The sequence below is a fragment of the Tachyglossus aculeatus genome, chromosome X4, assembly GCF_015852505.1.
Source record: "Tachyglossus aculeatus isolate mTacAcu1 chromosome X4, mTacAcu1.pri, whole genome shotgun sequence".
NCBI lineage: Eukaryota > Metazoa > Chordata > Mammalia > Monotremata > Tachyglossidae > Tachyglossus > Tachyglossus aculeatus.
The window spans coordinates 12,693,498-12,714,145 of NC_052098.1; the positions used below are offsets into that span (position 1 = coordinate 12,693,498).

The 20,648-nt window shown below is 43.5% G+C and overlaps 1 protein-coding gene across 2 annotated transcripts in view; it reads left to right on the forward strand.

Annotated features, from left to right (window-relative positions):
- Positions 1-20,648, forward strand: part of TRPM3 (transient receptor potential cation channel subfamily M member 3) — a 617,739-nt gene that overhangs the window by 586,270 nt on the left and 10,821 nt on the right. For both annotated transcript variants that reach the window (XM_038769495.1, XM_038769496.1), the window contains 2 exons: positions 18,788-18,938; positions 19,032-19,231. In XM_038769495.1, the coding sequence (XP_038625423.1) occupies positions 18,788-18,938; positions 19,032-19,231 (351 nt within the window). The remainder of the gene's footprint in view (positions 1-18,787; positions 18,939-19,031; positions 19,232-20,648) is intronic.

Here is a 20,648-nt window from a genome sequence, read left to right on the forward strand (position 1 = left end):
AGTTTTGAATGATTCAAATTTGTGTCATTTGTAGATAGTTCAAGTCCAAAGCCCAAAGGTGCTTGCCTTTTTCCACAATAAGGCTCCTTCAAAACTATGCCAAAATTCACTCTCTAGTACTAACATCTGTCTGAACCCTCAAGAATGTAAACCAATGAGAAGGCATTCCATGTTCCCATTTACCAGACGTTAAGGTATTTCACCTTAGTCCTCTACTACTTCAGTGTGCTGGCTGCAGACAACAAAGGTACAACGTCTTTGGTTACACCATCTAGATGGGCATAGATAACACAGGTTATTTCTTCTGTCTTTTGGCACCATCTTGATGCCTTAGGAACTCCACCTTGAGTTTTATGAAGTACAAAAAGAAGCTAATGATTGAAGTCAGTGTTTAGAAAATCCAGGATTTAATTGATACTGGTTAAGTCCAGTCTCTGCTCCTGACTTCTCAAATTAAATGAGGGAAACCTTGGCCATTTCTCAGGGAATATCATAGTCTGGGTAAACTGCTCTGCCGTTGTCTTTCCAAAGAGGTGACAGAATTGCCTTCAGTTTTTCACCAAGGTGAGGAAAAAGGAAGTGTCCTAAAGCTAGTCAGTCAATGTGGCTCTTGGATTTTCCTCCTGAATATCCAGCTGCATCCAAAATAAGAGAACAGTTCCACTTGTTAAAGCCACTGGCTCTAGCTGGGACATGTTGCTTTCTGGTATTGCTTTACTAAACGTCAGAGCCCTTAGAACAAAGAACCCAATCTGTTGCTTGACTTTTTAAGGATGATACAGATTCTGTGCAACAGTCAGTTGTGTCTGAGAAGTGAATTGGTACAGAACCACTCTTAGGAAGGTTAAAGTCTCACCACATCCCATATTATTGGAGGAACATTATGATGATGATAAAGCCTCCAGTCCAGAACACACTGGATGAGCCTCAGGCCTGAGACCTTTGGACCAAGAATCTGCACCAGTGAATTGGATATCCTTTTAGTGGTTTGCACAGTGCCACTTCATACCATCTCAATCGCACTCAGTCCTTTCTCCTGTGGGTCACAGACTGGAACAAATGCTATGGGGAAAGCAGCATAGCCTAAAGGAAGTAGCGCAGACCTGAGAGTCAAAGAACCTGGCTTCTTCATCTCAGCTCTGCCACTTACTTCCTACGTGACCTTGGGTAAGTCACTTAACTTCCCTCTGCCTCAATTTCCTCATCTTCATTCATTCAGTCATATTTAGTGCTCACCATGTGCAGAGCACTGTACTAGCACTTGGGAAAGTACAACACAACAATGAACACTGACATTCCATAAAATGGGGGTTAAATACTTGGTCTCCTTTCCCCTTAAATGATCATCCACATGTAGGGCAGAGACTGTGTCCACCCTGATTATCTTGAAATTACCCTTGCGCTTAGTATAGTGCTTGGCATGTGGGAAACACTTATAGAAAGCCACACTTATTGAGTAGGTGGGTGCAGCATACTGTTGGGTGACTAGAGAGGTTTGTAAGGTGCAGGTTCCATTTCTGGCCCAAGTGACCACAACATAGCATTGATGTTGTGCTGTAGCGTCCCAACTCAACAGGGGGTTGGATTGGTAGCCCCTGTGATCTTTGCCACCATGAACTTGTTATTTTTCAAATTTTCTGCTGGGTTTGTCCACCTTTCAGAATGCCCTGGGTGATTCTTTAGTCAGAAACCTAGATCCTGCTTCCTCCCATGAAATCCATCCAGATCACCTCTAGTGGAAGTCAGAATTGTCTTAGCATAAATTTTAAATAATAAACTCTCATCCCAGGGACCTGTACTGGTGCCAAAGACCATTATTCTGAGGGAGAGACTCCTTTGGTAGGCTTCACTTTTAATAATTATGATCCTCTTACAGCTGAAACTGGCTATAAAACCCTTGAATTAAACGTGAAGTGTCCTGTCAGGCATACTGTGCCTAACCTGCTAAACATCTGTAAACAAATGGAAATGTGATACTGTGGCTTCAATGGGGAACACCATGATGTTGGAACATTGACACTCTAGGTAGATGGGAGGCATTGGTGGTCCAGTAGGAGAGTTTTTTCCACCAGCAAAGAGCTAAAGGCCAACAGAAACAGACTCCCAGCTGACCCTGGTCACAAAACAGGGAGGAATCTCCCAGTTGTCCTTCTAACATTTCCTATTAGAAGGTATTTTTCTCTGCAGTACCCCCACTCAGGGTTTTGAAGGCAGAGAGCCTCCCAAGGAAAGCTCTAAATTGCCCGTCTCTGACTGTATGACAAAAAGATGTCCATCACTGAAGTGTTGGTAACACAGGTGATGGAGTAGGCACACAGATTAATGGGACACCTCTGAACTTGCAAGCAGAGGAAACAGAAGATAACAGAAATGAAAGTGAAACCGGTAATATAGAATGAAGGACAGAACTCCAGAAAGGGATGGCAATGAACTGGAACTAGCAAGAAGTGCTTGTTTTCGGAAACCATAACTCATGCAACATCCCCAGAAATGTTCTGGACAGAAAATTTCATGCAGGGTTTGCTAGAGCCACACTGGGCATAGGTTTCTTTTGGGGCACAAACTAAACTCCTTAGAAGGGGTACAGGAGACCTTTTAAGGGCACATGGCCTAGTGTCCCACTACCCTAGGGACTTGAAAGGGCTAATGCCCCAAAATAAGTTCCTCATAATAATAATGATGGTATTTTGTTAAGCACTTACTATGTGCAAAGCACTGTTCTAAGCGCTGGGGAGGTTACAAGGTGATCAGGTTGTCCAGCCAGGGGCTCACAGGCTTAGGGCTAATGCCCCAAAATAAGTTCCTCATAATAATAATGATGGTATTTTGTTAAGCACTTACTATGTGCAAAGCGCTGGGGAGGTTACAAGGTGATCAGGTTGTCCAGCCAGGGGCTCACAGGCTTCATTCCCATTTTACAGGTGAGGTAACTGAGGCACAGAGAAGTTAAGTGACTTGCCCAAAGTCACACAGCTGACAGTTGGCGGAGCCGGGATTTGAACCCACGACCTCTGACTCCAAAGCCTGTGCTGTTTCCACTGAGCCACACTGCTTCTAGGGTGTTCATTTTCATCAGGATCATTAGCATTTATTGAGCACTTCGGGTGCAGGGAGCCTTCCCCAAGGACTTAGTATACTGTCTTACCCAGTGTCAGTGCTCAGCGAATGCAATAACTAATGACAACATTCAGAAAGCACTTAAGATGTGATTTCTGCTTGCGAGGAGCTTACAGTCTAATGATGAAATAGCAACTCATGACATTCAGATTGGCAGCAGCCAGGCTTACTTTCTGGATAGAACCAAGCAGCAATGTGCTGATTAAGGCTGCTATAAGACATCTTTACCTCAGACTACTCAAATTTCAGAACAACCATTTAGACCAATCAAAGTCATACAACCAGCTTTTTAAGGGCCAATATCTTTAGTCAGGTCCATCTCCCACAGATATATACTGAAACTTGAGGCAGCAAGTCCCAGCTGGAAGCAAGCAAGGTGATGAGTAGAAAATAATGTCATTACTGCTGTAGAACAGATAATCTATTCACTGCTAATTTGATATGTGTGAGAACATTTGATGGTCACTGGAAACTTGCCACAGTTGTTACTAAACAGATCAGATTATATTCTGAATGGATATGAATATAGTTACATTCCTCTTCATTTGCCTCAGAGAAAGAAAATAATGGGTTTGCTAAGGATGCTGACACATAGGACACCACACTATTAGCTTGACATTTCCAAAGTCAGTATCCGTGGTTGCTATTGTAACCTGGGACCAGTTGGATCACTCAGTAGCCATGACAACCATCAGAAAAACCAGTAGTATGTGTCACAACCATTTACGAAGTCACACAAAGCCAGTCATGCCCCCAACATGACCCAAAAAAGATTCCATTTAGAGAGGCACAGTTCTCCTCTTCCTTCACCCAGCTTCCAGGATTCTCTGCCGGGGTTGTACCCAACTCTAAGAGAGAGTCAGTACCATGATGCCAGTACACATCTTGGGCACTGACTTGGAAGCTTCTTTGTGCCATTTTACAAGCTGTGCAAGGGAACTAAAGGGTGGAGGAGGATGGGATCACTCTCCACTCACAATGCAGCTTCCAGCAGGTCTGCCTTTGCCCGCTTTAATCGATCAATTAATGGTATTTATTGAGCTCTTACTGTGTGCAAAGCATTGTACTAAGTGCTTGGGAAAGTACAATACAACAGAGTTGGTGACCTGTTCCCAGCCCCCAAGGAGCTTACCATCTAGTGGGCGAGACAGACATTCAAATAAACTACAGACCGGCGAAGGGGCAGCATATAAGGACCTGTATGTAAGTTCTGTGGTGCTGGGGGTCAGGTGAATGTCAAAGTGCTTAGTGGGCACAGACCCAAGTGCATAGACAACACAGAAGGGAGGAGAAATAGGTAGGAGGGAAAGAGAGATTAGTCAGGGAAGTCTTATTGCAGGGGATATGATTTTAGTAGTGCTTTAAGGGCCAGGTATAACAAAATAGTCTTAATGCAGGGTCACTCTGTTCACTTCCAAGTGAAAAAACAAGTCTCCTTTCCCCTTTCCCACCATGTTCTGCTAGGCCCTCCCACTCCCCTCCACCACCCTGCTCAGAGGGGAAATCAGAATAACTGCCAAATAGTTTCATTTTGTGATGCCCATCTGTCTGGATTCAGCGTGACGTGGTGTCGGAAGAAATGGTTGTGTGTCAGATGCTGGGTGCCTATTACTATGAGAGTTTTCCTCAATGTGGGGTTCTCCAAGAACATAACCCCAGCATTATAAGAGAATTGGGTGTATGTGGTCTATTATCTATCCATTTATTCACCCCCTTAAGATCTAGCTGTAAAATAGCCGTTAATGTCATACTGAATGACCATATGAAAGTAGGGGGCCTACTCAAAGCACTGAGCCTCTTCAGTTATACATAGTGTTGGTCCTGATCCTAAGTTAATTACTCCCTGTGGAGCCAAATCAGCCCGGCCCATATTGAAGAGGAGAGGTGGCAATTATGTGGTGAATTAGAGTGATATGGACAACCAATCCAGGTACCTTGAATTATTTCAGGACTCAAGGGTCCTTTTAGCAAATTACTTCTTCCAGTCCTCTAAAGGTTACCCTCATAGTCTGAGAGAATCTATGCACTTCCCAAAAAGGGAGCAATTTACTCTCTCCCACATGCATTATATGCTATTACATAGAAAAATACAGTGACTCTTCTGTCAATTGTGATGAAATATGTGACACATTGGCATGTCTTCATTAAGATCTGGCAAATGCCAAACTTTCTTTGTGAGGGCGTGGGTGAGGTTCGGGCAGGATTTTAAGGGTGGCGTGGGGGTAAGTCTGGGAACAAATGAGAGATATAAACACTTAGAGGGTTGGAAAGTGGGGAGATACAGAAACACAAGACACAAGGGATAAGCAGAGAAGGCAGTGGAGTTCCCTTTCCCCACTCAAGTCCGTGATTGGGTAGGGGCCAAAGCATGTCCAGGAATGGGTAGGAACCAGAACTCCCATTCCCGGCTTGTGGCCAGGGCAGAGAGACTTGCAGCCCAGATCCCCTTTGCTGCTCAGGTCCCGTTTGCCACTCTAACCTATAGAGAAACCAGCAGAGTATCAAATCTTTTTAGAATTTCACAGATAGAGGATAGTTGTTCAAGTATAACCATTTTGAGTAAATCTGCAAAAATGGATACAGTTTGGATTAGCCCATGATTGTTTCTGATGCATGTTGTGTTTGAACCGGCTGGGGACAGATGGAGGGTCTCTTTCAACTTGTGCTCGAGGGTCTTGGTCCTCTATAGCCCACCATATGTGCCTGGCCCAGAGTGGAGTTGTATAGTTGGAGCCCATGTGGAGTTGGAAGTATGATTGACAGGTGGTTGCATCCCTCTGCTGCTTTAAAACTTTGACCTTTTCAGGAGTTCTTCTGAAGCAGTTGTCTGGGGGAGTAGGAAGAGAGGACAAATAGACTGGGGGAAAACACTTATAAATTAAGCTCCTCTTCCCCCATGCAACCTGGAAGTAAGAGAGAGAGAGAGAGAGAGAGAGAGAGAGAGTATGTGTGTGTGTGTACGTGCACGTGTATACGCATGTGTATTTGTGCAGGGGAAAGAGGGTGGGAGGCTTTTTGTATCTGGGTGTTTTGCATATTATGTGCACAGACTTTAGTAGATCTTTCACTGGCTAAATTTAGAAAAACAATACTGGTGGCAGCTCTGCATTCACTCATTTATAAAATCATCTGGACTTCCCCAAAGTACTGATTTCTAGGAAAATTTTGAGAGAGAGAGTAGTTCAGAGCCTGAAAGATAAATGCCTTTCACTGCAATTACTATATGATTGTATGAGATATAGACTAGCATACAGGCAGGTTGCCCAGCCAAACATTTGGTTGCAGAAGCCCCAACTGCAGGTCCCTCAGGGATTTATCCAGTCCCCGAAACAACTTCCTTTAACAGTGAGACAAGGGATGTAGCTAGGGAGAACTCAATTTGTGGTTTTTCTGTGTGGGACCCTGAGACCAGCCAATTTTTGTACTGCTTGAGGTTTCATTCTCAAACTTTCCCACAGGTTTCTTTGAACTCTCATGGCCAAAGAAAATGGCACCCTAGGATCATCATTCCAGATTGGCACTGCACACAATCACTAGCTTATGGTCAACTGCGATCATCTTTAAAAACAAATTTCAGGCCAGACCTCCCGTTGAACTTGCTTTAGCTTATAGACTGCTGTTCTCCACTGGTAATGTAAAGTACTTGTGAAAACTCCAGAGAACGTGGTGCTTTCTCTGCAGGCCAACCTCATTATTTGCAAAACCCTCAGCGTGTCCATGTATTTTGGCCAACAAGCCTTTGGGCCCCTACAGAAAGCACAGTGTGCTCTGAGGTTTTATAAACAGCCCACTCTGCTTTTTTGGTGGAGAAACAACCTCTATCTTTTGTGCAAGAGAAAAATGTAAAAAAATGAAAGAGGCAGCCCTTAGATGCTTCATTTCTCAGGGTTTTGCTGGGGTGTGAAAATGTCTGTGGAAAATTCCCAGCCAAAGTGCTGACCATAGATTTCTGTTGTGTTCCTGCCCTCTGAGGAATTTGAGACTATTGGCTGTATACCTGAAGTAACAGAACTTGGGTCTGGCAGGTGCTGCATGCAAACTGTGTGCACTAAGCAGTGAGAATTAAGCAGTTCAGTTGGAACGAGGCCAGCCTGTGTTGTGCTCCAAAGCCATCAATTTGTTCCACTTACTGATCTCAACACATCAGCAAGAGTCATTCTGTAGCCAGGCCTCCACTTCACTTTGCTTATGTATTAGACCCAAAAAAATCCACTTTCTTCTCTAATATCCAGATAATTGAGGCAACCCAGAGGGTTTGGGCCTGAATTATCTAGACAGTTGCCCCAGTTCTCTTCTGCACTTTGCTAGCAAAGACCTGGTCTGTTTGTCTTCACCCTTTCTCATAAAAAATAACTTTTAAAAAATACAAACTTTTTCCCCAAAGTCAAAGTGCAAGGCTACTTTTGTTCTGATGGTGGCTGCTTCAGAATGTAGGCAAGACTGCCATGAAGCACTTACACAAGGCAGGGTGTCCTATCTAATGTCCACTTATTTTAGTTCCTGAACCTTTTTTTTTTTTTGAGGTGAGTTATGGGAGCAACTGGAAATGTCTAAAGAAGTCCGAGAAGGAAAGTCCGTGCAGTTGTTTCCCTTTTTCTTTCCTGATATCTGGGGGTGGAAGACTATTCAGTATTTGTCTAAAGCCTCTAGAGAAGCATAGGATAAGACAATCAAGGGGCAATCAAGCAGGACAGGAAGATTGTAAGCTCTTCGAGGACAAGGAATGTGCATCTTGCTTCTGGTGTACTCTCCCAAGTGCTGAGCACAATGATTTGCACTCCATAAGCACTTAATACATACCATTGATGAAATGGTTGGAAGGGAGAAGAGTGAAGCTATTAATTTCAGATTAAAAACCCAACAGAGAAGAGTTATAATTAAGGTGATGTCACCATTGCACAGCTCTGATGACATGACAGAAGGCCAAGCTTACCCAACACCAAATGAAATGGACAGCTGGTTATGAAGAGCTCAAAGTGGAAGTTTTTTCCCTGACTGATCTGTTTGGTTAGTTTACTATTTTCCCATTTCATTTTGGCTCAGCCTGCTCTAAGCAAAGTGTAGTTTCTGAAAATAATTTCACATGGAAAATTACACTTGTAACACAATATGCGTGGGGCAAGTCTAATTCTCATGGCTTGTGGGGAGAATTCTGGTGCAGGCAGGAATGTCTTCAAAACTGAGAACCCCTAGCTGGGCTTGAGTACCTTGATACAAGCATGTCCACCTGACTGTCAGGTGTCATTTGTATTTGTACTTGGGGCTTGTATTTGCTTTTTAATGAAGGTCGGTGTCTCCCCATGCAACTGCAGCCTTTGACTCAGAATCCTAATGTAGAAAATACATTTATTATCTTCATAAGAGGACTGAAAAATTGTTTTACCTGAAATTTCAGCCCCTTCTCCTCTTACCCCACCAAAACACCTCCATGTTCAGGGTTGAACATGACCTGAATCTGCGCCCATTCCTTGAGGTTTGAAGTACACTGGCTGAAATGAGATGAGAGTGAACTAGAAGAATGACAGGTAGGAAGATGGAGAGAAAGGGCAGAGAGAACAGAGTATGAAAGAAGATCAGGGAAATGCAAAGAGAAGCAAGAGGAGGAAGTGGTAGTGGAAGAGGAAGAACAGGAAGGAAAAAATGAACATAGAGGATGAGAATTATGTAGATGAAGCATTGCAGTAAATCTAAGTTCATTAGTAAGAAATTGTCAGTAGGAGCTTTCAAAGTTTTTTGTTTCTATAAGCATTAGTAAATATTTTTGAGCGTACTGACTTTTTTAATAGATGCAGTATAACCCCTTTGGAGCAATAACACAGCAGTCAGCAGGAGCCTGAGAACACTTCCATGGTGTTAAAAAACACCCTCTAACTCCCAAAATCTCACACATCCTGGCTCTGGCAGGTCAGATGTGGGAATTCTACTTGTTATTGTTTAAGCCAATAAATAATGATAGCAGTCTCAGAAGGACCCCCAAGTTTCACCATTCATCTTCCCAAAGGAACCCACAGTAATAAGCCACCCCAGAGCCTTAGCACTCTGTGATGATAATTATAATAATAGCAGTTGTTACGATTCCTTGGATTTATGTAATGCCTTTCTTCCAAATAGCTCAGAGCTCAAAGTTGAAGCAGTCAGTGCGTAGGCACCCAGTTCCCCTGGCAGGGAGACACTGTCCCCGAGCAGCAGGAAGCACTATGCAGCAGCTGCATGTGCTACTGGTTTCTGCATGTTTCTTTCCCCCTGCTGCTGTAGAAGGCGTATCCTGGCCACAGGGCAGCAGCTGCCAAAAGGAAATTTTGTGAATTCTCAGGTATCCAGGGTCCAATTACCCATTTTGTGAACTACTCAGGCCTTTTGCTTCTGCTCCTTCTCCTTCCATCATTGTAGCCATGCTTGTTAGAACATCCAAAAGAGGGTAGGTGGGCGAGAAGGGAAAGAAAAGAAACTGCCATGAATCCATTTTGCTCCACGCTAAAAGATCGGCATGGTCATAGAGTTGGTTAGGAAGTCAAAACGGTTGGCCAAATTGAGGTTTTGGGATTATCTTTGCATTTTCAATTAGTCATGTTCCTCTTGTCCCCTAATGCCTCGGATAATTGAAAGTTGGCTAGAGAGAGACCATAGGGAGATCTGAGTTGGCTCCAATTATGTATATAAGCAGAGGGCTCCTGTGGAAAGCTGTCTTGGAAAAAAAAACAGAGAGAAAAGAAAACCCTCCACACTGACTTTACTAGAATAGCATTCTGTCAAAAGGAAATTAGTGAAAAGTTATCTAAATCTAATTCATCCACGGTTTAAAGCTGCAGGAGCCATGTAATGACATTCTAAAACCTCAGTAACAGACTGTATAGCTTTTCAAAGGGAGCAGGAGAAATCCTCTTTGTCTTGTTATCTTTTCAAGTTGGATTTTTAGTTGAAAATCCTTTCCTGAAAAAATAGGATAAACGTAGTCAGTGCCTGGGCTAAGCTTTTTATTCCTGCTGCCTACTCTAGGAGAGAGCTTCTGAGACATTTCCTTAGGAGGGAGAGCAGTCATCAGAAACTGTCACTCTTCATTTTATTTTTATAAGGATGTTATAGATCATATTATATTGGGTGGGGGTGGGTCTTTTATATATATTATTTATAGGTACATGTTTTATGACTGGATCACGAGCATTTTATCCTACCGGATATGTGGGTGTGCATACTCTGAGCACGTAATGATATAAATCAATGCTTCCCTACAGCCAAAGCTGGGAAAGGGTTACGTTCATTTACTCTCCAGATGAGTTCAAAGCATTTTGTTATAGCAAATGGGAATACAAAGGCAAAAAATAAAACTAGAGTCCATGATATGCCTTTGGAAGGACACCTGCTACTTCAGATAGGATATATCTCTTTCAATCTCATCCTTTCTTATGAATAGCACTTATGTTCATATCTGTAATTTATTTTAATGTCTATGTCCCCCTCTAGACTGTAACTTCCTTGTGGACAGGGAACATGTCTGCCAGCTCTGTTATATTGCACTCTCCCAATAATAATAACGTTGGTATTTGTTAAATGCTTACTATGTGCCAAGCACTGTTCTAAGCGCTGGGGGGGATACAAGGTGGTCAGTTTGTCCCACGTGGGGCTCACAGTCTTCATCCCCATTTTCCATATGAGGGAACTGAGGCACAGAGAATTGAAGTGACTTGCCCAAAGTCACATAGCTGACAAGTGGCAGAGGCGGGATTAGAACCCATGACCTCTGACTCCCAAGCCCGGGCTCTTTCCACTATGCCACATTGCTTCCCAAGCATTTAGTACAGTGTTCTGCACACAGTAAGCGCTCAATAAACACCATTGATTTACCCCATGGATTTGGCACCATTGTATTCTGCTGAGGTGCAGAACTCATGGATGAGATTTTCTGCTATTTCTCTAAAGGCCTAATAGGATTCCCTCCCTTTGACAATATAAGCAATGCTGCTCTTTTTCTGTTTCCTTTTGACTGTTCTTGCAGGTTAAAGGTGGCCCTAGATGTGAACTTGAAATAAATAGAAAAATCATACCCTGCAGCAATATAATCAACCAACAATAAAACATTTCTTCATTCCTCAGATAACAAACATTTTGCAGCATACTAGAAGGAAGGCCAAAATGATCTGAAGTCTTGTTAAGTTCCCTAGAACCCAGGCTCCATTCCTTCTTGGTCTGCAGAGTCCCCCATTGTCAAATTTCCACCAGGGGAACAGCATGGCCTAGTAGAAAGAGCATGGGCCTAAGTAGTCAGAGGACCTAAATTCTAATCCTGGCTCTGCCACTTGCCTGCTGTGTGACCTAGGGCAAGACACTTCACTTCTCTGGCCCTCAGTTTCCTCATCTGTAAAATGGGGAGTAAATATCCATTCTCCCTCCCCCTTAGATTGTGAGCCCCATGCGGAACAGGGACTGTGTCTGATCTGATTATCTTATATCAATGCCAGTTCTTAGCACAGGACTTGGTGTAGTAAATGCTTAAACAGATGCATCAATTATTAGAATTCAGGGCTGACAATTAGCCAATTGTGACTATCATGGTAATAACTGACTGACTGCAGATCAAGCTTATAGCAGCTACCAATATGAGATGTAAATGGAAATCCCTATTTATGTAATTGTCATTTGCTCCTAAAGCCAATGCTACCATCAGCAAGTCATACTTGATTTGTTCAGCCTGAGGGTGGCTTGCACTGTACCATCCACACTTCTGCTTGAGACAGTGCTGTCCAGTGGCATACAGGGTGAGATGGTTAGCCAGGGCTACAGTGCAGTATTGTAGGGTCTGAGGCAGATCGTGTCTCACTCGAGCTATGGATGGCCTCAAGTCTTAAGGCATGAGTTGGTGACCAGTGGGACAAACCTCACACTATCTTTGTTATATATTGATTGATATATACTTCAGTGCTCAGAGACCCTATTCAGCGTTCATCTGGCTACACAAGGACCCTCACATATACCAGTTGGTCCCAGGGGAAGATAAAACATGCAATCATGAAGAGCCAAATTCACATGGGGAGGACTTTTCAAGCCTACTTAGAGAATTTGGCAGTTGTTAGAGATATGGAACTAAAGGGCCCTGTCACAGCAATACCCCTCAGCCTTTATCCACCCCTAACAGCTTGCCCCATTTCGTCCATCAATCAATCAATCGTATTTGTTGAGCGCTTGCTGTGTGCAGAGCACTGTAGTAAGGTCTTGGGAGAGTACAGTAGAGTGGAGTTGGCAGGCACATCCCCTGCTCAAAATGAGGTTACAGTCTAGAGTGAGAGACCGACATTAATATAAATGTATAAATTACGGATATGTACATAAGTGCTGTAGGGTTGGGCCTGGGGGGCGGGCGGTGAATAAAGGGTGAAAATACAAATGCAGAGGTGATACAGAAATGAGTGGGAGAAGAGGGAATGCGGGCTTCTTTGAGGAAGGCCTCTTGAAGGAGCTGAGCTTTTAATAAGGCTTTGAGGTGAGAGTGATCGCCTGTCAGATTTGAGGAGGGAGGGCGCTCCAGGACAGAGGCAGGATTTGGGCAAGAGGTTGGCAGTGAGATAGACGAGATTGACGTGCAGTGAGTAGACTGGCATTAGAGGAGCAAAGTATGTGAGCTGGGTTGTAGCGGGAAATCAGTGAGATGAGGTAGGAGGGGACAAGGTGAGTGTTTCAATGCTGATGGTAAAGAGTTTCTGTTGGATGGGCAACCACTGGAATTTTCACAGATGATGTAAACCTTGGCAGAACTTTGAGACTTACCCTCTCAGTCATTCCCCCTTCTCTCCACCAAGATGATATCTCTGCAAAGCTGCTTGCCAGAGCTCTAGGGAATCGAATCCCTTCTACTCAGAATTAGAAGTTTCTCCCAGTTCCTTCTCACTGCATTTTCAACAGGAACATCCAGAGAATAAGAAAGTAGTTTTCCTCAAGGTAAGCTGTCACTGTTGCACTGACTGCTACTCTAACTGCTGCCAGTAATGAATTTACCTCCTTCTGGAATTGTATTGGCCCACATGGATTCTGGATTCCATTATCAGAGTAGTAGGCCCTCATTAGAAAGAACCATAAGGAACAAGGTTTATAGAAGGAAAGAGGCTAAATTTAGCTTCCCTTGATCAAGAAAAAGGGATTTTGCTTTTTTATAATGGCAAGAGGGAGATACCAGGAACTCTGGTGGCCAAGGAGTCCCTGGGCTCTACTTCTGTCCTTGGGACAACAGAGTTTTAAACTCCTAAGGGGCAAGAAGAGGAGCAGGGGGCCTCAGTAGCTTTGCTCTCTCACGATGCCTGCAAATGCACTCTAAAGCCAACATGGGAAAATTGGAATGGTTTTGGTTCTTATACCTAGACTGTTTGTTCCAGCACTTAGAATAGTGCTTGGCACATAGTAAGTGCATAACAAATACCATTATTATTATTATTATTATTTGAAATTCACTGTTAAAGAAGTCTTACTAGTCAGTCATATTTATTGAGCACTTACTGTATGCAAAACACTGTACCAAGTGCTTGGGAGAATACAATATAACATTACAACAGGCACTTTCCCTGCCCACAACAAGCTTACAGTATGTTAGGAAGACTGAACATAGGCACAGACATATTCCCTGCCAGTTAGCTCATAGCCTAATTTTGCAACACAGACAACCTGAGGTAAGTGCTAACAGTGACTGGACATTACCCACCTCCTGCCTCTGGCCTGGAACTCCCTCCCCCTTCATATGCAACAGATCACCATTCACACTCCCCGCCTTCAAAGCCTTACTAACCACATCTCCTCCAAGAGGCCTTCCCCTACTAAGCCCTCATTTCCCCTACTTCCTCTACCTTCTGCATCACCCTTGCACTTGGACCTGTACTCTTTAAGCACTTGATGTTCAGTTCACCCTTAGCCCCGCAGCATTTTTGTCCATAGCCATAATTTATTATAATGTCCATCTCCCCCTCTAGACTGAAAAGTCCTTGTGGACAGGGAACACATCTACCAACTCTGTTGTATCATACTCTCCCAAGCACTTAGTACAGTGCTCTTCACACAGTAAGCATGCAATAAATGCCACTGATTGATTTTCTTAAGGATCTCGAGGGAAGGAGACACCACAACTTCTTGAGTGTCAAGAACTTCTCCCTTTTGCCAAGTCAAAATCTCTCTTGTTCATGAACCTGGAAAACAGCTAGTCATCATCCTAATAAACATTCTTCCTCTACTTAATATCAGTTATTTCACCTCCCAAGGCAGACTACTCACTGTGCTGCTTTTCCATCAACTCCTTGTTTACGCTTCCTCTCCTGACTCAAACTCCCTCCTCTTGGGACATTTGGTAGACCACAACTTTCCCCATCTTCAAATCCCTTCTGAAATCTTATCTCTTCCAACAGATCGATCTCTCATCTTCCCACCTTATTCCCCTCCAACTGCCACATCAGCATTTCCTTGTTACCTAAACAATCTTGTACCCTCCCCCAATCCCACCCTCCCCAATACCATCTATGTACCTATATTGTATGAGTATACAATGGTCATTTTTTTTCCTCTTGCCTGTATTTTGTATGTTAATGTCCATCTCCCCAGCTAGATTGTCAGCTCCGAGTACTTAGTACAGTGTTCTGCACACAGTAAGCACACTATAAACATGATTGATTAATCTCTCTTAAGCCTCTCCTCTAGGCTAAACAATTCCAATTTCTTTAACTTTTCCTCAGAGGATTTAATTCCATTTCCCGATTTGCTTTTGTTGCTCTTCTCTGGATCGTCTTCCTTTTTTAAAATGCATTGACCAAAACTGGTCACAATGAGAACTGAGCCATACAAAGTAGAGTAGAAGGATTGGTTCCTGGGGTTGGACTTTTGTGCTTTACCCTAGTGCCATTGCTCCTTTTAAAAATAGCACTGCATTGTATTCAGCTCCTGATAACAATGACCCAGGTCTTTTTCTGTTGTATCCGTGTCCAGTCAGTGTGTATCCATCTTCCTGGACTCTTGCTATTTGCTTTTTAGCCCACCAGTGCATTACCTTGACCCTATTGTATTTCATCCTGTTTAAGCAGGGTCATTTTTCTCCTCTGTCTCAATCAGTTTGCATTTCATTCCAATCTTCCAAATTAGTACCATCTGCAAGTTTGAGCAAACTGTTAACCTCTTCATCCAGGCCATCCACACATCCGCCACGCTAGCTCTCTTCCTCCTTTCAAAGCCCTACTGAGAGCTCACCTCCTCTAGGAGGCTTTCCCAGACTGAGCCCCCTTTTTCCTCTCCTCCTCCCCACCCACCCCCGCCCTACCTCCTTCTCCTCCCCACAGCACTTGTATATATTTGTACAGATGTATTACTCTATTTTACTTGTACATATTTACCATTCTATTTATTTTGTTAATGATGTGCATATAGCTTTAATTCTATTTATTCTGACGATTTCGACACCTGTCCACATGTTTTGTTTTGTTGTCTGTCTCCCCCTTCTAGACTGTGAGCCTGCTGTTGGGTAGGAACCGTCTCTATATGTTGCCGACTTGTACTTCCCAAGCGCTTAGTACAGTGCTCTGCACACAGTAAATGCTCAATAAATACAATTGAATGAATTAATGAATCCATAAAGATTGAGTGGAAAAAGCCCCAAGGCCCATTCTTTTGAGATTCCAGTCCATGGTCTTGTCCAATGCCCTCAGCATATTCCATGTTGCTCACTTTAAGTGTAACCCTCCACAAGCTGTAAATTCACCTATCGGTAGTATGGTCTAACCCTATTTCCCTAGCTTGTGGACGAGATCATGAAGAATGGGATAAAACAGCCTTGCGGAAGTCAAAGTAGACAATGGAGTAGCAGACGATTTAATCTACGATGCCTGTCGCTACCAAAAAAGTTGCAAATTTATTTTTTTTTTGATGATTTGTTCTAGTAGCTCCCTTTTTTTTAAGATGGGTACCTCATTTGTCCGTCAAACACTACTCCTGTCTTTCATAAGTTCTCGATTATAATGGTTAGTGTCTAGCAATAATATCTCCTTGTCATCTGCCAATTCCTTAAGTACCTTATGATGTATGTCATCTGTTCACACTTCATCTTTTTCATGAAGATGAAAGTCTGTATAAAGCCTTTAAAAGCCTCTGCCTTTTCAGGCATTTATTTTCCAGTTTCCCTTCCTAATACAGAGGTGTGATTTTTCTGTGGTCCTGTTCATTTGCTTAATACAATTGAAGATTTTTTGTTGTTTTTAATGTCTCCTCCAGGAGGCCTTCCCTGATTAATCTTTCATCTCCCCACCCTATATCTCTCCCCACTTCAGCACTTCTACACAAACTAAGCCGCCCCATTAGCAATATCTTTAAACTCTCACTTGCTCTTATGTGCAATTTATTTTAATGTCTGTCTCCTTTGCTAGATTGTAAACTCCTTGAGGGCAGGTATGATGCCTACTTATTATATTGTGCTCTCTCAAGTGCTTAGTACACTATACTATTGATTGATTAATTAGAGAAGCAGTGTGGCTCAGTGGAAAGAGCCCGGGCTTGGGAGTCAGAGGTCATGGGTTCTAATCCCAGCTCCCCCACATGCCTGTTGTGTGACCTTGGGCAAGTCACTACACTTCTTTAAGCCTCAGTTACCTCAACTGTAAAATAGGGATTAAGATTGTGAGCCCCAGGTGGGACAACGTGATCACCTTGTATCCCCCCCCAGCACTTAGAACAGTGCTTTGCACATAGTAAGCGCTTGTTGTCTGTCTTCCCCTTCTAGACTATGAGCCCGCTGTTGGGTAGGGACCATCTCTATAGGTTGCCAACTTGTACTTCCCAAGTGCTTAGTACAGTAAGCGCTCAATAAATATGATTGCATGAATGAATGAATGAACAAATGCCATCATTATTATTAATATCTCAGAGTAGAGCATCCACTTTCTGGCTTTAGCTTTTCTAAACGTTTCTCCACACAATCATGCCATTTCAATGCCCTTCCCTATGGTGATCTGCTCTAATTTCCACTTTTTTAGCTTTCCCATTTGCTTTTCAGATCTCTGTATAGTTCAGAGTTTAGCTAATTTGGTATTGAGAGATTGGTGTTTAGGAAAGACCAAAAGGATATGTATGTTCCTGTGCACATAGAGCAGTGTGTTTGCTTGTTTTTGTTTTGTTAATAGGAAAGCCAATTTCCTTGTTTTTAAAAAATTTTCCGTCCATCAAACCCTTCCTCCCAGGGGCCTGAGCTTATTCAAATTTGCTGCTCAAAAGTTCATTACTTTGGCCTTGATGACTTCTTTCCCTTCCATAAGGACCCCATTAGGGGTGTTGAAATTTTTGTGGTATCATGAAAGCCTTTCAGGAACAAAACTGATTGTGGAAATGGCTGCCAAGAACATTCATCCCCAGCTTTTTAATGTGAGAAAGCAAATGGCCAGTTCCTCTACGCAACTGGGGTCTTGGGCGTGCACCAGAACATCTGCTTATTGGCAAAGGGTATGGCCCCTTTAAACCACTGTGCTTGGAAAATTCAACCTTCCTAACTTACCCGGGAGACCGAACAAAAAGAAGGGCCAATACACCAAAGGAGGGTGACACCAAACGGCCTTTAAAACATGTCTTCCCTGGTGAAAAATCAAAGTCAGAATCCCAACTGCTATTCCACAAGGTGAATGACAGAACAGGAAAACATCAAGGAAAAAGGCATTTGTTACCCAAAGGTGAGCCAGACACCACTCACTGAGCTCTACCATCCACCCTCTAAACTGTTTCAGGAAGCCACCCGGAACTAGTCTGATTGAGACAACATGCTGTGAAGGCTGGGTGAACCTCACCTCCTCGTCAGCTGTTCAAGCTTCTCCAGCTGTTTCTGATGAGATGACTATGACAAACTGAGACTTAAAACTGTTCAAGCTCACCTGCATCTTCCCCGGCTTCCAGTTAGACACCCATTAATATTTAAATCAGAAATCACCATGAGAACTCAGAAACATATTTATTTATAATCTCACTACCCCAAATATCACTTCTTTTTCCCAGGGCCCTCTGTGCCCCTTATTCATTATGTGGGGCTGGTGTTCTTTTGAATGCCCTGAAAAGCATATCCGAAAGGTCGGTTTACTCTCAGAAGGGGATAATTCTGCTGTCCACAGGTCTCAACAGCTATGTCCCATTTTGCCTCTTCTCCAGGCCACAAAATCGCAACAGGCCAAATTTACTAGATGACAGACACTTTGAATACTTCCCAAGAGGGCTGTATTTTTTCTGTTTAGGAGGAACCTCAATAAAACATTCCCTAAAGGCAAATGCATTACTCCTTAAGTGTTAATTCTCAATCAATAAATGTTATCTCCACACCAGCAGGCACCCTCCTCTCATTTGTTTAGTTTTGAAAGCAACTTGGCCTATCCACCAGAGACTAAACAAATCAGCTGTCCACTGATAATGCTCCCCTAGGCTTCCTGAGGACAGGTTCAGGGTGGGTCAGAGGCCAGGGTGCTGTGTCCATAGCCAGGAGCTCCTCCTGTACTCATGAATCTTTTGAACACATGTTGGATGACAGCATGAGCTTAGCCCTTAATGGAACCTCCTATGGAGCAGCAACCCATAGGGGGCTCATGAGATCTTTGCAAACTATCATTACCCATCAAATCCTCAGTAAGCGAGCTCCAATAGCTAAATGTGCTTTCTCATTTCTTTCCTGTGTTGCTTCCTCCAGCTCCCTGTGGACAAAATGAAACCAGAGAAGATGGCAAAATAATCCAGTTGCCCCCATGCAAAACCGGAGCCTGGATTGTGCCAGCTATCATGGCCTGTTACCTCTTAGTGGCAAATATCCTTCTGGTCAACCTCCTCATTGCTGTCTTTAAGTAAGTGACATTTTGTATTCAGAAGTTTGGCCTGAGCAGACCCACAGTGAGTTTGGTTGGAGTCTCACTATTTTCCCTTTTCTCTAATTTCAGCAATACGTTCTTTGAAGTGAAATCCATATCCAACCAAGTGTGGAAGTTTCAGAGGTATCAGCTGATCATGACTTTTCATGAAAGGCCAGTCCTGCCACCGCCTCTGATCATTTTCAGCCACATGACAATGATATTCCAGCACCTCTGTTGTCGATGGCGGAAACACGAGAGCGATCCGGATGAGAGAGACTACGGACTAAGTAAGCTTCAAAAACCACAAAACTGAAATTCATATCAATGAGAGCAAATGGGTTTTGGGGACTGGTGAAACTGGTGGTCACCCAGAGCTGCCGACTTTCAAAGGGCCACCAATAGAGGAAAAAAGCAGTGTAGGACATCTGGAAGTAAGAGATCTCAGGTTCAGTTGGCAGGCGGGGGAGGAGAGAGGCAGTTTAAGAAGCAGGACGTCCGCACTAGCAAAGAGTTCTGCTTCTGAAACCACCTCCCACCTCCCACCTCCACCGTCGGAAGCAGCACTCGTCCGAACCTGAAAGAAGGGCCACAAGCCTGAGTGATCGGCCACCATATCTCTAGTACCAGTCCTGCTCGTAGCCCAGAAAGATGCATCTACTGGCTGCTCTCTCCGCTTACTTGCCACTGACTGCAAACTGGTTCTAGACTTCGTGGGTGAGGGGAGGGGCAGTCAATCATGAGGAAAGTAGTGGTGAAGGGCCATAAGGGAACAGGGCTACACAAACCTAGCCTCATAGCTTTCCAGATGGAAAACAAAATGAGCCCCGGAACCCAAGAGAGCAAAATAGAAGGTCCTCATCTGACACATTCTTCTCACCCAGGACTAAATGGAGAGTCTACCTGGGCTCCTGTAGGAATAATAATAATAATAATAGTAATAATTGTTATTATTTGTTTATTATTTAATATTTGTTGAGCATGCCTAGCAATGTTCTAAGCGCTGGGATAGATACAAGATAATCAGGCTGGACACAGTCCCTGTTCCACATGGGCTCACGATCTAAGGAGGATGGAGGATGGGTATTTAATCCCATTTTACAGATGAGAAAACTGAGGCACAGAGAGGTGAAGTGACTTGCCTAAGGTCACACAGCAAACTGGGATTAGAACCCAGGTCCTTCGACTCCCAGGCCTGTGCTCTTTCCACTGCGCCACACTGCTTCTCTGGAAGGAATTCTGGTGACAAGTACACAGAATTGAGTGCTAACAACTCTTTTGCCGAGTCCTGAAGTTTGTCAACCCTTCTCCAGCCTACAAATCCTTGGGGTTTTTCCATATAGACATTAAAATAGGACAACCGGGTTGTAAGGGAGCTACTTGTAAGCTGGTTGTGAGTATGGAACGTGTCTGCCAACCCTGTGGTACTTTCCCAAGCTCTTAGTACAGTGCTCTGCACTGTAAATGATCAATTGATTGATTGGCAGTTCTCAAATTCAGTTTGTAATTCCAAATAACCAGGAAACTTTAAAAAGCTGGGGCTGGGGAAGGACCTTTGCACTTGCAGGTCCAGGAATTTGGGGCATTTGTGGAGGCGGATACGTCTTAAAATTTGAGTTATTGGGCCTGATGCTTTCTCATCAATGGTATTTGTGGAGCGCTTACTGTGTGCAGAGCACCATACTGAGCACTTGGGAGAGTACAATC